Source organism: Dryobates pubescens, chromosome 33 (assembly GCF_014839835.1).
Source record: "Dryobates pubescens isolate bDryPub1 chromosome 33, bDryPub1.pri, whole genome shotgun sequence".
Lineage (NCBI taxonomy): Eukaryota > Metazoa > Chordata > Aves > Piciformes > Picidae > Dryobates > Dryobates pubescens.
In genome coordinates, this window is record NC_071644.1 from 9,456,861 (window position 1) to 9,473,263 (window position 16,403).

The window sequence follows — 16,403 nt, forward strand, 5'->3', positions numbered from 1 at the left end:
TGGGCTCTCCGGACTCCCTCTGCATGCAGGGGAGTCCGGAGAGCCAGGGCCTGCCACCTAGCTCAGCAAGGCGGCGGCAGGAAAGGGGCACGTGGTCCGGGGGGCACACGGTACTCCGGCGCTACGGTACCGGATCCTCCGCGGGCGGGGCGGTCGTGCGCTGTCTGCGGTGCTGAAAGGGCAGCGTCGCGTCTGTCCGCGGTGCTGATGGCGGGGGGCGTCCCAGGGAGCACACGGCGAGCTGCCCGTATTCGTGGCAACCGCCGCCTCTTCCCGCGAATCCCGACGTCTATGCCCACGCTGCTCACGGTTCCTGCTGTCGGTTTCCGCGGTGCCCACCTCCCACAGCCCGTTACAATCCTGGGGAGGGAGAGTCCGGCAAGGACGCCGAGTATCGCCCCCCTCCTCCTGCCTGCTCGGCCAGTACTGGCAGGCTCACGTCGGGCCTATCGGACGAGCCCATCACCTCCGCGCCTCTCGCCCTGGCGGGCGGGGCAAAGGGACACCCGTGAGACAGGTGGGACTGCCCAGGGCTGAGGGCGGCGGCGGCGGTAGTCAGATTCCCCAGACCAGCTTCGGTCTTGCAAAGCACAGCCGCCCTGTCAAGAGCCGAAGAGGGCGGCGAGGTGGAGCGAGCAGCGGCACCAGGCAGTGGGCAGTGGACAGCCGGCGCAAGGTGGCAGGCAGTAGACAGCGGGCGGCACCGCGCCGTCGGGCGGGGCTGGCAGAGGGGCGGCCCCGAGGGAGGAGGAGCCGGCGGTGCCGGGGGGCAGCGGGGCGGGAGCGCCGCGCAGTGCCAAGCGGCGGCCGGGACCGGCGGGGCCTGGCCGGTGCCGGGGCCAGGATGGCGCTGGAGCGGGCGCTGCAGGCAGCGCGGCAGGGAGATGTGGAGGCTCTGCGAGGGCTGCGAGCGGCTGGGCTGCTGCGGCCAGGGCTGCGGGACGCCCTGGGAGCCTCCCCCGCGCACCATGCCGCCCGCGCCGGCCGCCTAGCCTGTCTCCGGTACCTGGCGGCGGAGGCCGCGCTCCGAGGGGATGCGCGGGCACGCAACGGGGCCACACCAGCCCACGACGCCGCCGCCACCGGCAACCTCGCCTGTCTCCAGTGGCTGCTCACGCAGGGGGGCTGCAGCGTGCAGGTGCGAGCTGGGCGCGCGGGGCGGCGGAGGGCAATGGGACCCTCGTGGGCGGGGGAACCGTGGTCCCGCGCAGCAATGGTGGGACATGAGCGGGTGGCACCAGCAGGGACTCCGGCATCCCTATGGGGGCACAGACTCTCCAGGGCCGTCGGACCTTCTCGGGGTTACACAATGGCGGGACCGGGGTGGTAAGCGGCTTGTCCCGGGGCCGGCCGACAACTAACTCCATTTGACGGGCGGAGGAAGAGGAGGCGGCGGAGGGGCTGGGAGAGGGATTAAGCGGGAAGGACGCGGTCAGCACGCTTCGGCTACCTCCTGGCCGGGGGCCAGCTCTGCCCGTAGCGCAACCAGCGAGGGCAGCCGGGCCGGCGGTGCAAACGGGTCTTTATCCTGTGCTAGCTGTGTGCCGCTGCAGGCCCCACGGGAGAGCACACACGCCTGTCCCATGGCCCCTCCGATGGCCTGCTCCGTGCAGAAGGGACCTTCACTCCGGCCAGGCCACTCTCCCGGTGCCAGCTCCCGGCTGGTGGTTCCCCAGCCCGGCACACTCTCCCGTGCCGGAGGGTGCAGGTTCCCGGTGCCGACGGCCTCCCCGCTTCCTCCCGCAGGACACAGACAACTCCGGTGCCACCATCCTACACCTAGCAGCCCGCTTCGGTCACCACGAGGTGATCGACTGGCTCCTGCGTTTCGGGGGCAGTGACCCAACGGCGGCCACCAACACGGGAGCGCTGCCCGTCCACTACGCCGCGGCCAAAGGGGATTTCCCTTCCCTACGACTCCTCTTGGGACACTGCCCCAGGTAACGGCCCCCACAGCCGGCGGGAGACACGGTCTCGGCACCTGGGGCACCCACCGGCAGGAGAGAGGCTGTCCGGGGAGCTGGGTCCCCGCTGCCGCCCCACCCCTCCCTCCAGCCGCCGGGCAAGGTGCCAGAGCAGGGGACGGATGCCGCAGCCACCCTCATCCCCGGCTCCAAGGGCAACGCGGCCGCGTTATCAGCCCGGCAGCCACCTGCGCCTGCTTTATGGCCCGCGGAGAAAGGGCGAGGAGGAGCGCGGCGGGCTCTGGCAGAAATATTGCGGCGGGTCCCCGGCGATAACACAGCCGCCTTTGTCCGCCGCCGTTATGTAAATGGATCAGGCTGCTCGCCGAGCCCGCCCGGCACCGTGCCCTGTGCGACCTTTCTGCCTGCCCAGGCTGCGGGCATCACCGGAGGCGGCAGGCTCCAGCATCGCCATGGCAGCGACCCCTCTTCGCCCCTCCAATGGTGCTCGGGGCCGGGCCGTCGCCCAGCGTACCTGGCACGGCAGCCTGCCGGGCACAGCCTGGCTGCGGAGCTGCGGCCTGTGGTCCGATTTCGCACTGCGGGCAGAGACTGCTCGAAATAACGCCCGGGTCCGGCTGAGGCGGTACTCGCTGCCGCCTCATGCCGTGCCCGGTGCGTTCAGAGGCTGGGGGTGCCAGGGTGTGCTCAGCTCTGCCACGGCAGGAGGGTCCCAAGGCAGGAGGAGGCGAAGGGGGCTCAGCACCGCTCCGTGTCCACAAGCCACGGCCCCAGATCCCTTTTAGTGCTCCCCCCACAAGCAGGGCCTGAGCCCCCGTGGCACTCACCGCCCGCAATTTGCCCATCCTAAGCCCCAGTTCTTTATCCCCTTCCCCGGGGGACAGTTCAGCCCTGGGCTCTGTAGAGATCAACCCTCGCAGCCCCTAGTCCGGGCCGGGCCCGGTCGCAGCTCCCGCGCAGTGCCTATAGTGCCGACCCTGGTGCGGCTCTGGTTTTCACGCTTCACACCGGTGTCGCTCCGCCACCGTTGCCGCCTCTCCCCTGAATTATTTAGGGCTGGCCCCGCTCCCGGCCTCCCGCCCCTCGGAGGCTCCGTTACAGGCACGAAACCAAATCCCAGGTGCCGCCGCGGGGTTCTGGCGCTCCCGGGCCACCTTCGCACCGACTCTGCGGGGTCCCCGGCAGCCGGTGGCACTGCGTGGGGTCCCGGCCATCTGGCAAAGCAGTTTACCGGCGCTCCCCAAGTGGCTTAACCCCTTCCCGATTAATGGGAAACGGCCATCGGGGGCTGAACGGGTGCCTAAGTGTCTGCCGTTCCCCTGCGCCCTGGCCCAGACTGCCACTGTCCCAGGTCCGGCTTGGGGAGTGCCCAGCAGTGTGCCGACCTGGCACTGCGGCACTGCCCTGCGCCACAGCACGGTGGGAAGGCAGCACTGGCTGCGGCCCGTCTCACGGTTACAGGGATCAATTATTAAGGGCCCGCGATCGCTGCGATAACGGCGCCCGGTATTTATTGCTCTTCCTCTTTTAAATATTCAACAGGTTTGTTTACGGAGCTCTTAATAAAACAGCTTCCTGCGGCTGGGGTGCGGGACGCGGGGTGTGGGATGTGGGGCTGTGGAGATGCGGGATACAGGGGTACAGGATTTGGGATGCGGGCTACGTGATTTGGGATGTGCCATTTGGATATGGGGATGTCAAAGCCCAGCAGGGTGGCAGGGGGATGCCCGTGCCAAACAGTGGGGCTGGCCGTGGGCAGTGGGGCCCAGCAGAGCCATGGTGCACATCGGCCTTTCCCTGCCTGCTCCCCCGTGGCCGGTGCTGCCTAAGAGGCTTACTTAAAATACTGCTAAATTGCAGTGTCCAAAAACAGCCGGAGGAAGGAGCTTAGCCTAAGCAGGCTGATTAACTTAGTGACCTCCCGCCGCTGCGCAGGGACCCGGCGGGGGGCATGGGGTGGGTGGCTGCCTGCCCACACTGCCCACTCGGCCAGGCCCTGGCACTGCTCTGCCTTGCCCCAGTGTATCTCCTGTGCCCCTGTATCCATCCTGTGCCCAGCATGTCCCCATGTCCCAGCAACCCACGTGTCCCTTGTGCCCACCCATCCCGGTGCACTGCCAGCGTTGGTGGCTGCAGGTGACGGGCGCTGTGCCCCGCTTGCAGCACGCTGAGTGCCCAGACCAAGACGGGGGCCACCCCTCTGTACCTCGCCTGCCAGGAGGGCCACCTGGAGATCATCCAGTACCTGGTGCAGGACTGCGGGGCTGATCCTCATGCACGTGCCCATGATGGCATGACCCCACTGCACGCTGCTGCCCAGATGGGCCACAACACTGTGATCGTCTGGCTGGTAAGTGTGGCTGGGCACAGAATGGTGGCGCGGTGTGGGGGTGCTCGGTGCCAGCGCTCAGCCCACCTGCTGGTGCAGATGAGCTTCACGACGGTGAGCCTGTCGGAGCGGGACGCTGAGGGGGCCACAGCCATGCACTTCGCTGCCAGCCGTGGCCACGCCAAGGTGCTGAGCTGGCTGCTGCTGCACGGGGGGGAGATCACTGCCGACAGCTGGGGCGGCACGCCACTGCACGACGCTGCTGAGAACGGCGAGTTGGAGGTGAGTGCCGGCGGCCAGTGGGGTGCCAGGGTGGATGGGGCCTGCCCTCTGGCCTTGCCACACACCCCGCCTCTCCCCAGTGCTGCCAGATCCTGGTGGTGAATGGTGCCGACCTCAGCGTCCGTGACCAGGATGGGTACACGGCAGCCGACCTCGCCGACTACAACGGCCACAGCCACTGCGCCCAGTACCTGCGCACCGTGGAGAACATGGTACAGCAGCGCCCCGCAGCCGGGCACGTGGGCAGCCTGCGGGGAGAAAGGCCGCGCAGCTCCCACCCCCGTGCCCGACGGCGTGGCTTTGCCGGCAGAGCGTGGAGCACCGTGTGCTGTCTCGGGACCCCTCAGCGGATGGGGAGTGCCGGCAGCCTGACTCGGGCATGTCATCGCCCAACACCACGGCATCGGTGCCCCAGGCACGCTTTGAGGTGGGCTCCCCTGCCAGCACCCTCTCCAACTACGACTCCTGCCACTCCAGCCAGTCCAGCACCGGGGAGAAGAGGGGCGGCCCCGGGGGGGGGCCTGCTGCCCGTGAGTGTGGGGCCGGGGGGTGTGGGGTAGGGGGCGTGGGGCCAGCCCCTGCTGACCCCCTGCCCTGCGCAGGGGTGCCCGAGCCGGCGCTGGCGGACATGCAGGCCTACATGGACATGCTGGACCCCGAGATGCGGCCGCGGGGCCGGGGGTCGGCAGGCGAGGGCTCCTCTCCACCCCCACCTCCCGCCTTTCCCCCACCACCGCCCCCACCCCCCACTGCCCGACTACCCCCGCCGCCCCCCGGCTACCCCGCACCCATGCCCTCTGCTGCACCCCACACGGCCGACATCTACGTGCGGGCCAAGAACAACCTGCGGCACGTGGAGAGCCAGGCGCTGCGCCGAGAGGTACGGCCCAAGCGCCACGTCCCACACACCTCCTCCTGGCCCAGGGCATGTGCCACCCGCGGGGGACATGCGACTGGGCACCGACCTCCCTTGGGGAGCTGGTAGCTCTCGACAGCACTGGGAGGGGACAACCCCGGCCTGAGGCCATGTGCCCACAACGCTGGCAGGCACCAGGGGCCAGGGTGCAACAGACAGTGAGGGGTGCAGCAAGTCAAAGCCAGGGATGCTCTTGTGCCTCCATGGCACCGGGCAGCCCAGATGCATCACCACACCTGGCAGCACCACGCAGGCCGGCGCGTGGCTGGCTGGAGCAGCTGTGCCCACGTGGCCCTGGCAGTGCCACCAGCACCACACCGAGCTGGGCGTGGGCAGCTGCGCAGGCTGTAACCCGAGCGGCCGGCTCCGGTATCACCTGCGCTGCAGGTGTCAGGTAGCGCTGCCAGTGCTGCCAGCAGCCGAGAGGGCTCAGCCGGGCGTGCACAGGTAAGAGGGGTGCAGCCCCCCGGGGCAGGCCAGGGGAGGCATAGGGGTGTGGTGGGCTCGGGGCCACCCCGACCCTCTACCATGACTCTCGCCAGATCACCAAGCATGGGGGAAACGGTTCAGGGCAGTGGCCGAGGCACTGGCAGAGGCCAGTGTGGTGGGGATAGGGGTATGTGGGATGGGGGGCTCAGCGTAGCAGTGTGTGCCAGGCCCAGGCGGGGCTCAGGACCCCGTTTTGTTTTTTCTGCCTGGCCCTGGCTCGTTAGCGCTTACGAGGCTAATGAGTGGCCTTGCCTGAGGCTACAGAGCCGGAAAGCTCTTTGCGGGTTGCAGACCTGCCAGAGCGGTGCTGGTACCCTGTGCAGGGGGACTGAGTGGCACAGATCCTCGCGCTAGACCAGGGCTGGGGCTGCTGGAGCTGAAGCCGGGCTTGGCACAGAGCCCACAGCAGCTGGAGCAGGAAGCAACCGAGCTGGTGCTTGTTGACTTAGCTGGGGCTGGTGGCAGTGGCGAGCGCTCAGGCTTGTGCAAATGCCACAGACGGAGGTGGCGCACCGGGAAATGCAAATAGAGAGGCCCCGGCACGGGGAGTGGAGCCGTGCCCCTTCAGCACCCCATACCCGGGGAAAGGGCACAGCCCCCTGCAGCGCCAGCGCTCGTCAGCACGACCTGCAAAGCTGCTGTGGTATGAGCTGGGGTGAGCCGAGGCTGCGCTGCCTGAGAGCCCTGCTCAGAGAGGGTTTGGAACCGGGCCCCAGCCCCGCGCGGGATAAGCTCCCGGTAATCCGTGGGGCCAGGGCTCGGCACTCCTGTTCCCAGGAGGTTATCCCGGGAGAGTCTCGGCTAGGCTTCTGGGCACAGGCTGTGGGGTCACGGTGTCAGGCACTGATGGCACAGGCTGCCACCCCAGCATGCAGCCTGATGCCGAGTGGAACCCTGGGGCATGTGCCTGCCACGCTCCGACCCTGGCATCTGCCCCACAGCCACTACTAGCACAGGTTTGCCCCACCACGGCTCTGCTCCACGGCCACTCTGGGCACAGCTGGGCACTGCCGCACTGAGGTGCGCTCCCCATTGCAGCTGGCATCGCGCGAGAGCAGCCCCGAGGGCCTGCGCAGGGCCGACTCCACCAGGAGGTCCAGGAACTTCGGCAAGCAGCCGAGCACCGGGGACTACTACAAGCAGCTGGGGCACGGCTTGGGGGAGCAGCCCGGCCCGCGGCGAATGGCGCACAGTGAGGAGGTGAGCGCCCAGCCTCGCACCCACGGCCAGCACGTGGCTCGGTGGCACCCGTGCCAGGCGACGCCGGCCCCTGCTCTCTTCCAGGCATCACCCATCTCGACGGATACCATGCGCAACGGGGAGAGCAAGCCTGGCACCGAACTGCCGCCGCCACCACCACCCCCACCGCTGCCCGATGCCAGCTGCCCGCCACCCCCACCACCACCTCCACTGGCCGAGACCTCTGCCGGTCCCCGCCGCTCCTCCTCCTCCACGGGAAGTAAGTGGCGGGGTACTGGGTGGGCACGGGGAGCAATCCTGGGCATCATGCCATCGGCTGCACCGCGGCATCGGCCGTCCCGGCGCCTGTCCTCCTGCGGCTCCGCGGTTGCACGGCTCCTGACGGCCTCTCTGTCCTTCTCTCCTCCGGTGTCGGCGCGGGGGCCCCCACGCCCGCCCGCCCCCGCCTGCTCTCACTGCTGGCCGCTTCTCTTCTCTCTTGTCTCACGGTGGCCAAATCCTTCCTCTGCCGCGCGTCCTGCGCCGCCTCTCTGCTTCTCCCCCTAGGAGGAAAGGCGCTCAGGCAGATGAAGAGTAAGTACCAGCGCCCTACACTCCTGCTCAGGGGGTGCCCTGCCATGGTGGAGGGGCCGAGCTCAGCACGGTCCTGCCCAGAGCCACGGGGCATCGACGGCCTCCGTGCTGCCAGCTGCCCACAGCCCTCCTGCCTGCCAAACCCTTGCTGCTGCGTCGCCAGGCCCGTGTGCCATGTGGGTGCCTCAAGCGCCGACGCAAGGCTGGCAGGGACGGGGAGGCGGCCGGGGCCCCACACCCCCTGTGGCCCCCTTGGCCCCACCGCCAGCCTCGGACACAGAGGAGCTTTGTTTGGGCTCAGCCGGCCGGCGTGACCCCGCCACGTGAGCGCACCGGCCGCTCCCCGCCGCTGATCACGGCCGGCAGGCTTGGCCGCCGCTCAGCGCCTGCTTTATTAGCGCCAGCGCCTGGGGCTGAGGGGTCTCAGCCGGCGCTGGATGGCAGCACGGGCAGCCCGCTGGCCCCTCAGCACCCGCAGCCGTCTGGCCCCGGCACGGCGCGGCAGAGCGGGGCGAGCTGCGGGCGCCGGCGGCGGGGAGGGGGCTCTGCTGTGGCACGGCGCAATGGGCCGCTAGGGACTCGCACATGGCTGGCATGGACGGTGGGTGCTCGCGGGGCGGGCGGCGCAGCCAGTGGTGAGGGCATCCTCAGAGGCACTGCTGTGCCCCGGTGCTGGTGCCATGCAGCCTTTGGGGCTCGGGGCTGGCACCGGGGCTGGTTCAGGCTGTTTGTGTGTTCTTGCCAGGGACTGTGGGGGAGCGTAGCGGGTCCGGGGCTCCTGATGAGGTGGCACAGGGCTGTCCTGCCGCACTGGGGCTGCACTATCCACAGAACTGTCCCTCCACACCAGGTCACTGCTGTGACAGGACAGTGCTGCGGGGTAGGTGGCGCTCAGGGATGGAACCCCAGGAGCTAGGTGGTGCTCTAACACGGTCCATGGACATAGGAAACTGGGTATTGCGGTACTGGTCTCATGGAGATAGGCTGCCAGGTTGATGGCTGCTGGGGTGCTGCTCCAGCAGGGTCCCATGGACCTGAGGATTTGGGTGCTGATCCTATGGACCCAGTGAGATGGGTGCCGGGGTGCTGGTGTAGCAAGGTTCCATGGACTCAGGGACTGGGCGCCAGGGTGCTGGTTCCATGGACCCAGGGAGCTCCCACGGTGGTCCCAGGGGCTCCTAGGTTTGGGGGCAGTCAGCCACCCCCCCCTACGCTCTTGCGGCAGCGAGGGGTGGGGCAGAGCTGCCGATGGCAGGGTCCTGACTGCCTTCCCTCCCCTCAGGCACCAAGTCCTTCAACATGATGTCCCCCACTGGCGACAACTCGGAGCTGCTGGCCGAGATCAAAGCTGGGAAGAGCCTCAAGCCGACACCGCAGAGCAAAGGCTTCACCACCGTCTTCTCTGGCAGCGGCCAGGCAGGGGCCAATGTAGGTGGTGACAGGGGAGCTGGTGTCTTGTCGTAGCTCAGCACAGTGGACACTCACCATCTTCCTTCCCTCTTTCCTCTACAGGCAGAGTCGCCGGCGTCCTCCCCATCACCTACCAGAACGCCCACCCCGCCGGCCACTCCCGAGGCTGCGGGGCCGCCACGCTCCCTGGCAGGGTGCTCGCCAGAGCCGGTGCTGAATGGAAGCTCGCCGGTGCCAGCGGCGGGCGTCGGGGCAGCAGTGGAGGTGGAGGCACTGGTCCCCAGCCACGATGAGCAGGGCCGGCCCATCCCTGAGTGGAAGCGGCAGGTGATGGTGCGCAAGCTGCAGCTCCGCATGCAGGAGGAAGAGGAGCAGCGGCGTAAGGTAGGAGCATTCCGTGTGCTGTGGCAGCGAGCGTGACGCGGGCGAGGCCCAGCAGCTCCGGACCTGGCGAGATGGCATGTGTGGCATCATCCCCCGCTTCTGGCCTTGAGAAGGGCCCCCCCCCCCCCACCTGCATGCAGGGGCGTTGTGCATGGCAGCGGCGGCACAAAGTGCAGGCGGTGCAGCCTCAAGAGCCCCTTTGCCCTCTTTCCCGCCACAGCCCGGGAACCACTCGCTGCCCCTGTGTCAGCACAGGCCACCCACCCGCAGGGGCACCCCGGGACCCACTGGGCAGCCGATGTGGGAGGAGGACGTGCGGTACCTGGAAAGGCAGCTGGGGAGCCTGCGGGTGATGCAAGAGGCCCAGCCGGGGTGGCTGGAGGAGGAGCTGCCGCTGCTTCCGGCGCTGCCCGCTGCCCCCGTGCCCCAGTGCTTTGCCCTGGCCCGCGAGGAGCCACCTGCCCGCGGCAGCCATCCCTCCACATTGCCGAGGAGCCCTCCCGTGCTGCCGGCCACCCTGGGGGGCCACGAGGGTGTGGGGGCGGTGGCAAGCCCTGGCACCCACCACGATGCCCGGAGTGAGATCCTGGGCTGTGGCGTGTCTGTCCGCAGCCTCAAGGCCAACTATGAGGGGCCAGGAGGGCCCCCCACGCCCCTCCCCAGGGTCACCAAACGCAAGAGGGCACAGACCCCTGGCAGCACCCGCCAGCCTGTTCTGGAGGAGGAGTATGGGGACGGGGCACCGCAGCGCAGCCGATTGGCACAGCCAGAACCAAGCAACCTGCAAGAGCGTGCCGAGGCACACAAGGAGCGCGCTGTCTGCCTCTTTCTGGACTACTGGAAGAAGCGGGTACATGCACTGGTGCCCGAGGTGGAGCGGCCGCGGCAGCTGGGAAGGCAGCGGCCAGCGGCGAGGCAGCTGCTGGCTCGCTGGAGGAGCATCGCCCGTCGGCTGCCCGGGCGGCAGATCCGGCGACTGAGCCGTGCCGCAGTGCTGTACTGGCCCCAGCACTTCCTGCCCCACGTCGGCGGCTCGCCCATGCCCCACGACAGCCTCCCGCTCGACCTCTTCATGCTGGGCTACTTCCAGCTGCTGGAGATGCCACTCAGCCCCGAGGAGCGGCGCTTCCGCCACCTCCTCTGCTACGAGATGTTCGACCGCCTGGGCAGCCACAGCTGGCACCGCGTCCGCCGTTTCCATCGTGCTGCTCTAGAGCGGGTCGAGGCTGGCCAATGCCACTGGCTCGATGGCTTTGAGGACCTTGTGCAGGAGTTTTTTGGGGACAGCCCCGCTTCAGTGGCAGGCAGCCCACCAGAGTCCCTCCTCACAGCCCCAGAAGGCGAGGGGGAGGCAGTGCCCGTGCCGGTGCCAGTGCTGGAGCTGGGAGAGTTCAGCGAAGAGGACGTCTGCCACTTCATTGACCGCAGCTTCTCCTTCTGGAAGGAGAAGGAGGTGGAGATGTCCGACACCTGAGTCCGTCAGAGTGCTGCAGGCTGTGCCGGCGGTGTGGTGTGGGGCTGGCTGGGAGCAGGCACTGGGGGCAGCCGGGGACGGCAGGACCTGGCGCCCAGGTGTGCTCAGCCGCCTCTGTAGCTCTGGCAGTGCCGTGGCTCCGCTCGGTGAGGGCTCAGTGTTGGTTCGCGTGGCCGCAGGCCGAGGTTGCAGTGTGCCGCTTGCTGTGGCTGTGTGTTGTGCGGGGAGCGCAGCACCAGGGCTGTGCTCCCCTCCGGTGTGGCGTTTGCGGTGCCGGGGCAGCGCGGGCCCCCGCGTGTCGGTGCAATAAAGCTGTGGTGTGCTGCGAAGGGCTGGCCACGCCGCGCACTCCTTCCTCCTCCCCCTGCTGCCAGAAGAGGGGCAGCGAGGGGCGATGCTGTTGGCAAGCCCCTGCCGGTGCCGTGCTGGGATGTGGTGCCGTGCGCGGGGGCGATGCCGCTGCCTCGTGGTGCCGGCAGCAACGGCGAGCTCCCGGCGGTGCTGGTAACGCGGGTGTCTGTTGCAGGAGAAGGAGGAGGAGGCACGCCTGGCCAGCATGCCCGCCTGGAGGAGGGACATCCTACGCAAGAAGCTGGAGGAGGAGAGGTGAGCCAGGGCCGGGGGGCATGGCACTGCCAGCCAGCTGACCCCGTGCTCTGCTAACTCTGCTCTTCCCTTTGACTTTGCAGGGAGCAGAAACGGTGAGTGCCGCAAGCCCCTTCCCTGGGCGAGTGGGTGGGCACAGTGGCGCTGGTGGTTCTGGTGACCGAGGTGCTCTGTGCCCTCCACTGCCAAGCAGGAAAGAGCAAGAAAAGCTGAAACGGGAGGAGGAGGAGAAGGAGAAGGAGCAGTCGGAAAAGCTAAGGACTCTCGGGTACGATGAGACAAAGCTGGCACCCTGGCAGCGGCAGATCATCCTCAAGAAGGGGGACATAGCCAAGCATTAGCCACACCACGCCGTGCCCTGGCTCTTCGCGGCGGGAGGAGGCCAGCAGGTCCCAGCGTGGACCAGGATGCACTTTGGCACCCTCCTCCCACCACGGATGGCTGCGTAGTCCGACCTGGAGGAGCCCCCAGCGCTGCCCCAGGCACCTGTAGCCCCTGTCCCGCTGCCGTCAGCCCACCGCCACCCCACGCTGCCCCTTGTAAAGTGAGCTGCCATCGCATGGGGCACTTGGCTCCTTGTGTGCCACCTGGCTCTACCATTGTGGCTGGGCTCACCTCACTGCCCAGCTCCCTGTGCTCCCTGCTGGCACCTCACTCTTGCGGCTGCGGCACCGCTTGCCTCCACTCCCGCCCCTCCCACCTCTGGAGCCACTGGAGGCTGCTCGCAGCCTCCGTCCCGACCGCCTGCCTTTCCAGCAATTAAAAGGATAAACCCTGCCAGCAGTGCCCCGCGCCTTCCTGGGGCTGCCCACACCACCCCCTGCCCGCACCACAGCGCCCCTCCCGCCCACGCCACCCCCCACCAGCCACATCATCACCGCCATCCACACCACCCCATCGCCTGTGGTGGCCGCATCACCGGTGGTGGCTCTGCGGCCGGTGGTACCCCAGTGCCCAGCTGGGTGGGCGCACCCCTGGGAAGAAGGGCCAGGGGCTGATGACTGTGCCACTTTATTGGGGCAGGGCAGGCGCACCCAGCGGCGGGCGGCCTCGAGAACTATCCCATGAGTTCACAGCGGGCTCAGCGCCAGCTCGACCCGCGAGCGGCTGGCAGCCAGCGTGCAGGGTCCCATAAATAGGGGGAGGGGGGCAGGTGGGATGGGGAGGGGACATAAATCTGACATAAAATGTCTACACGGCATAAGTAACAATACTTAAGGGTACGGCCGAGCCGAGGCACGCGGCGAGCCGGAGAGGTGCCCAGACCTCCCCGTGCCAGAGCGGCGGCGCCAGAGGGGTCAGGGCCCCACCAGCAGGCTCCGGCGCAGCGCCTCCGCACAGCCAGACAGCTCCATGCGCTCCAGGGCAGCAAAGACGCGGTCGAGGGTGGCACTGGTCTGCTGGCACCAGCGCTTCAGCATCTCGTACTGCTGGTCGCGGATGTGGGCCACCTCCAGCTCCACCAGCTCGATCTCTGCCTCACGCAGCTCCAGCACCCGCATGAACTCCTTCCAGCGCCTCACTGGCACTGCATCAATGATGCTGTAGAGCTGGCTGCCCTGCAGCAGGGTGGGCTCCAGAGGGGAGGAGGGTCCCACCTCACCTCCTGGCCATGCTGTGCCACCAGGCTGCTGCTTCAGCAAGGCCTCGTGCTCGGGGCTCTGCCTCCCCACACCAGCAGCAAGCTTTGTCACCTGGGAGGAGCACGACTGGGTACAGCAAATGCTGTCAGCCATCTGGGCACTGCCCTGGTACAATGGCACAGCCAGGGGGTTGGCTGCCTGCACTGTGGGAAGGGGGCTGCCTGCTGAGGCATTGTGCCAGAGCTGCTTCCTCTTGTGGTAGATGGCGAGGGCACCCAGGAAGAGGGGCCCAGTGAATGCCAGCAGAAGGTACTCCAGCCCCGAGCCTGCAAGGAGGAGCAAGAGCTTGTCCATCAGGCAGCCAGCACAGTGCCCCCCAGGCCCCCAGCCCCACCAAACTGTACCTTGACTGCCATTGCACTCCTGCTGGCACTCCTTCCCGCATGCATCTGGGGTGGTCCTGCAAGGAGAGGGGAGCCGTGGGCACCGTGCTGTGCCAAGGTCCCTACCTGTGTTCCTGGCCGAGGCACAGGGCGGGTCGGCACTTACGTGTGGCACTTCCGGCACTCACCACCCTCGGTGTAGAAGCCAGGCTTGCAGCTGCCGCAGAGCGTGTCCTGCGTCTCCGAGCCTGGGGAAAGGGCACAGCTGCAGAGGGGGGCACCGCTCGTGGGGACACACCACGGGCTGGCCAGAAGCACTTACAGGGTCGCTGGATGAGACGCCCGGCACAGGTCTCGCACTGCCGGCAGGAGAACTCGGTGCACTGCTCGTCGAGGCAGCTGCGGAAGTGCCCAGGCCTGCAGCCGCAGGCGACGTTGCTGGTGGCTGAGCAGTTGCTCAGCACACTCTGGAAAGCTGCAGAAGACAGTAGCGAATAGCAGGGTGCTGCAGGGCACAGCATGGCACAGCATGGCATGATACAGCATGGCACCGGGTGGCCTGCTGCTAGCTCACCTTGCTGGTCACACTCGTAGCAAGCCTGGCACTTGGTGGAGGTGCTGGGCTTGGCACTGAAGGTGCCAGGGGAGCAGGTTTTGCAGACACTGTCGTTGCCAAGGCTTGAGCAGGGTTTGTACAGGAACTTCCCTGCAGGCACAGTGGGGTGACAGGGAACATGGGCACCTGTGGTCCAGTGTGCCATGGTGTGCTGTACTGTGCTGTACTGGCTGTGCCATGCCACACTAGCCAGGCAGCTCTCACCTGCAGGACACAGGGTGCAGCACCTGCAAGCCTCCTTGACCCACTTCATGCCATTGGGACAGTGGCGTCCGGCAACATGCCTGTCCTGGCACAGTGGGGTCTGCGGTTCACTCACTGCCAGCCACAGCGCTGCCAGGATCACCTGCGGGCAGGGAGAGAGCAAGGATGCAGCAGCCAGAGCACTCCAGGGGCCGTGTCCCCCTGGTGGGCAGCTCTCGTACCACTCTCCCCACCCTGCAAGCCACATGTGCTGGGCTACCAGAGGCTGAGCCGAGCCCAGCACAGTGCCACACGGACACTGGTGCCTGTGCCAGGCAGGATGGCTGCACCCATAGCCCCATGCTCCAGCGCTGTGTTAAGTGTGCAGCCCCAGCAGTGGCCCAATGGCATCCTCTGCTCCAAACACTCCCCCTGCACCTGGGCAAGCAGCTTCCTGCTGTGCCACCCTTGTGCTCTGCTGGGATACTGTCACCTGCTCCCTAGCGCCGCAGTGGGGACAAGGGACCCGGTGCCCCCGGGCTGGCTGCGCAGGGAAGTGCCGACAGCCGGGCGCGGGAGGGTTAAACGCTGCCGGCGCTGCCTTTGCTGGGGCTGCTTTTCCTCGCAGAGGAGGCGATTTCCTCCCCGGGAGGAAGCCGTGCTCGCCTCACTCTCCCCACGATGCTATCGGCCCCGTACGTGCGTCCCGAACTGGGTCAGCGCCGCCCCGCCTCGCCGTGCCCGGCGCTGCACCCACGGGAGCCCCGCTCTGCGGACAACCCCAGCGGGGGCGGAGGGGGTTGCCCGCGCTGGCACACCGCCCCCCCCAGCCCGAGGGAACGGCAGGGGCCCGGGGAGTGCCGCGGGGCGGGCAGCGAGCCAGGGGATTCCTCGCCGGGGGCTGGATTTCCCGGCCGCGATGTCCCCGATTAACGCCTGAATCATTTTCTGCTAAACCCTTCGCCGCCGGACTGGAAACGGCGCCCGCCCCGTCCCGCCCGCACAGCTCCGTCTGCCCCGGCACGGCTGAGTCACCCCCGGGGCACGGCCGTGCATGGCGGGGCCCTGCAGCGGGCCCGGCGCGGGGAGCAGGTGCCCGGGGGCAGGGGAGCCCTCGGCACAGGCGCCGTCGTGCCGCGGGCTGCATGGCAAGGGACAGACACCGCTTCCTGTGCCACACAAGTGCCACCCCTGCCCCTGAGGCGGCCGCGGTCAGGCTCCTGCTCCCGCCACCCGTGTGCTGGGGAAGCCACCGCCCAGGATGGCCCCCAGCAGCCACCACCACCAGCAGCCCTGACCCTTGCCCGCAGGCTGTTGGCACAGCCCATCCCCAAGGCAACGCCCTGCCTGCGGCCCTGTGGCTAAAACCTCTCAGCTGCATGATGACCATGCCCAGTCTTCGTGGCCGTGACATGCCTGTGGTCACCGTGGCCGTGCCTACAGTCTTCGTGGCTATGCCCAGGGTGCCCAAAGCCATGACACTCTGCGGGCACTTTGTCAAGGCAGACACGAGTCCCAGGCGTTCCGCTGTGGAGGGTGAGGGTTTCAGCACTCTCGGCACTGGGCTTTACACCACCCCACCCTCCTCCAAACCCCCGGGGGCACCCCACAATCGGTGCCAGGGTTCCACAGGACCCCGGTGCCACCACACTCACCCAAGCCACCCCTAGGCAGCAGTGCTTCATCCTTGCGGCCGATGCGGCTGGGTCATGCCGGGCGGTGAGCGGAGCGGGGCCGTGCGGGGTGTCAGGGCAGCTCCGCGCCCGGGCAGGGTGCCTGGCACCCCATCACTGCCAGCGGTGGCAGCAGTGCGTGACGCGTGGTGACTGAGCGGCAGCCCTCCCCACGCAGCCTTTTAGAGCTGCCGCGGCAGGAAATGCTTTTTTGGAAGTGAGTCCAGGGGGTACGGAACCACATGACGGAGCGCCGGGCGCGGGAGGGACCTGTGCTGCCTTGCCCGGCTGCTGCCTGCCCTTGCCCGCTGGCGCACATCCACCGTGGCTGAGGGAATGTGGGAGGCTTGGGGAGCAGTGCTGAACCCCTCCCCAGG

General features: G+C 68.2%; 2 protein-coding genes across 4 annotated transcripts; one reads left to right on the plus strand and one right to left on the minus strand.

Moving 5' to 3' along the window:
* The first annotated feature begins 768 nt into the window (after positions 1-768).
* ESPN (espin) lies at positions 769-12,365 on the plus strand. Of its 3 annotated transcripts, XM_054175839.1 has the most exons (14): positions 773-1,138; positions 1,747-1,940; positions 4,089-4,275; positions 4,354-4,536; positions 4,617-4,748; positions 4,847-5,066; positions 5,139-5,416; positions 6,980-7,400; positions 7,688-7,714; positions 8,997-9,142; positions 9,227-9,508; positions 11,509-11,588; positions 11,672-11,683; positions 11,782-12,365. In XM_054175839.1, exons 1-14 carry the CDS (start codon positions 845-847, stop codon positions 11,927-11,929), a joined length of 2,604 nt encoding a protein of 867 aa, XP_054031814.1. In that variant the 5' UTR covers positions 773-844; the 3' UTR covers positions 11,930-12,365. The 3 variants fall into 3 exon arrangements, 2 of the variants coding, with proteins under 2 accessions (XP_054031814.1, XP_054031815.1); XM_054175840.1 differs by lacking the exon at positions 5,139-5,416 and having other exon boundaries at positions 4,847-4,963; XR_008462988.1 differs by lacking the exons at positions 11,672-11,683; positions 11,782-12,365 and having other exon boundaries at positions 769-1,138; positions 7,630-7,714.
* Positions 12,366-12,477: 112 nt separating this feature from the next.
* TNFRSF25 (TNF receptor superfamily member 25) lies at positions 12,478-16,174 on the minus strand. The gene is made up of 6 exons (XM_054175841.1): positions 16,009-16,174; positions 14,129-14,516; positions 13,877-14,029; positions 13,721-13,802; positions 13,576-13,631; positions 12,478-13,497 (listed from the first exon to the last, which is right to left on the minus strand). The coding sequence occupies exons 1-6, from the start codon at positions 16,036-16,038 to the stop codon at positions 12,887-12,889; spliced, it is 1,320 nt and encodes a 439-aa protein (XP_054031816.1). The 5' UTR covers positions 16,039-16,174; the 3' UTR covers positions 12,478-12,886.
* Between the last annotated feature and the right edge of the window lie 229 nt (positions 16,175-16,403).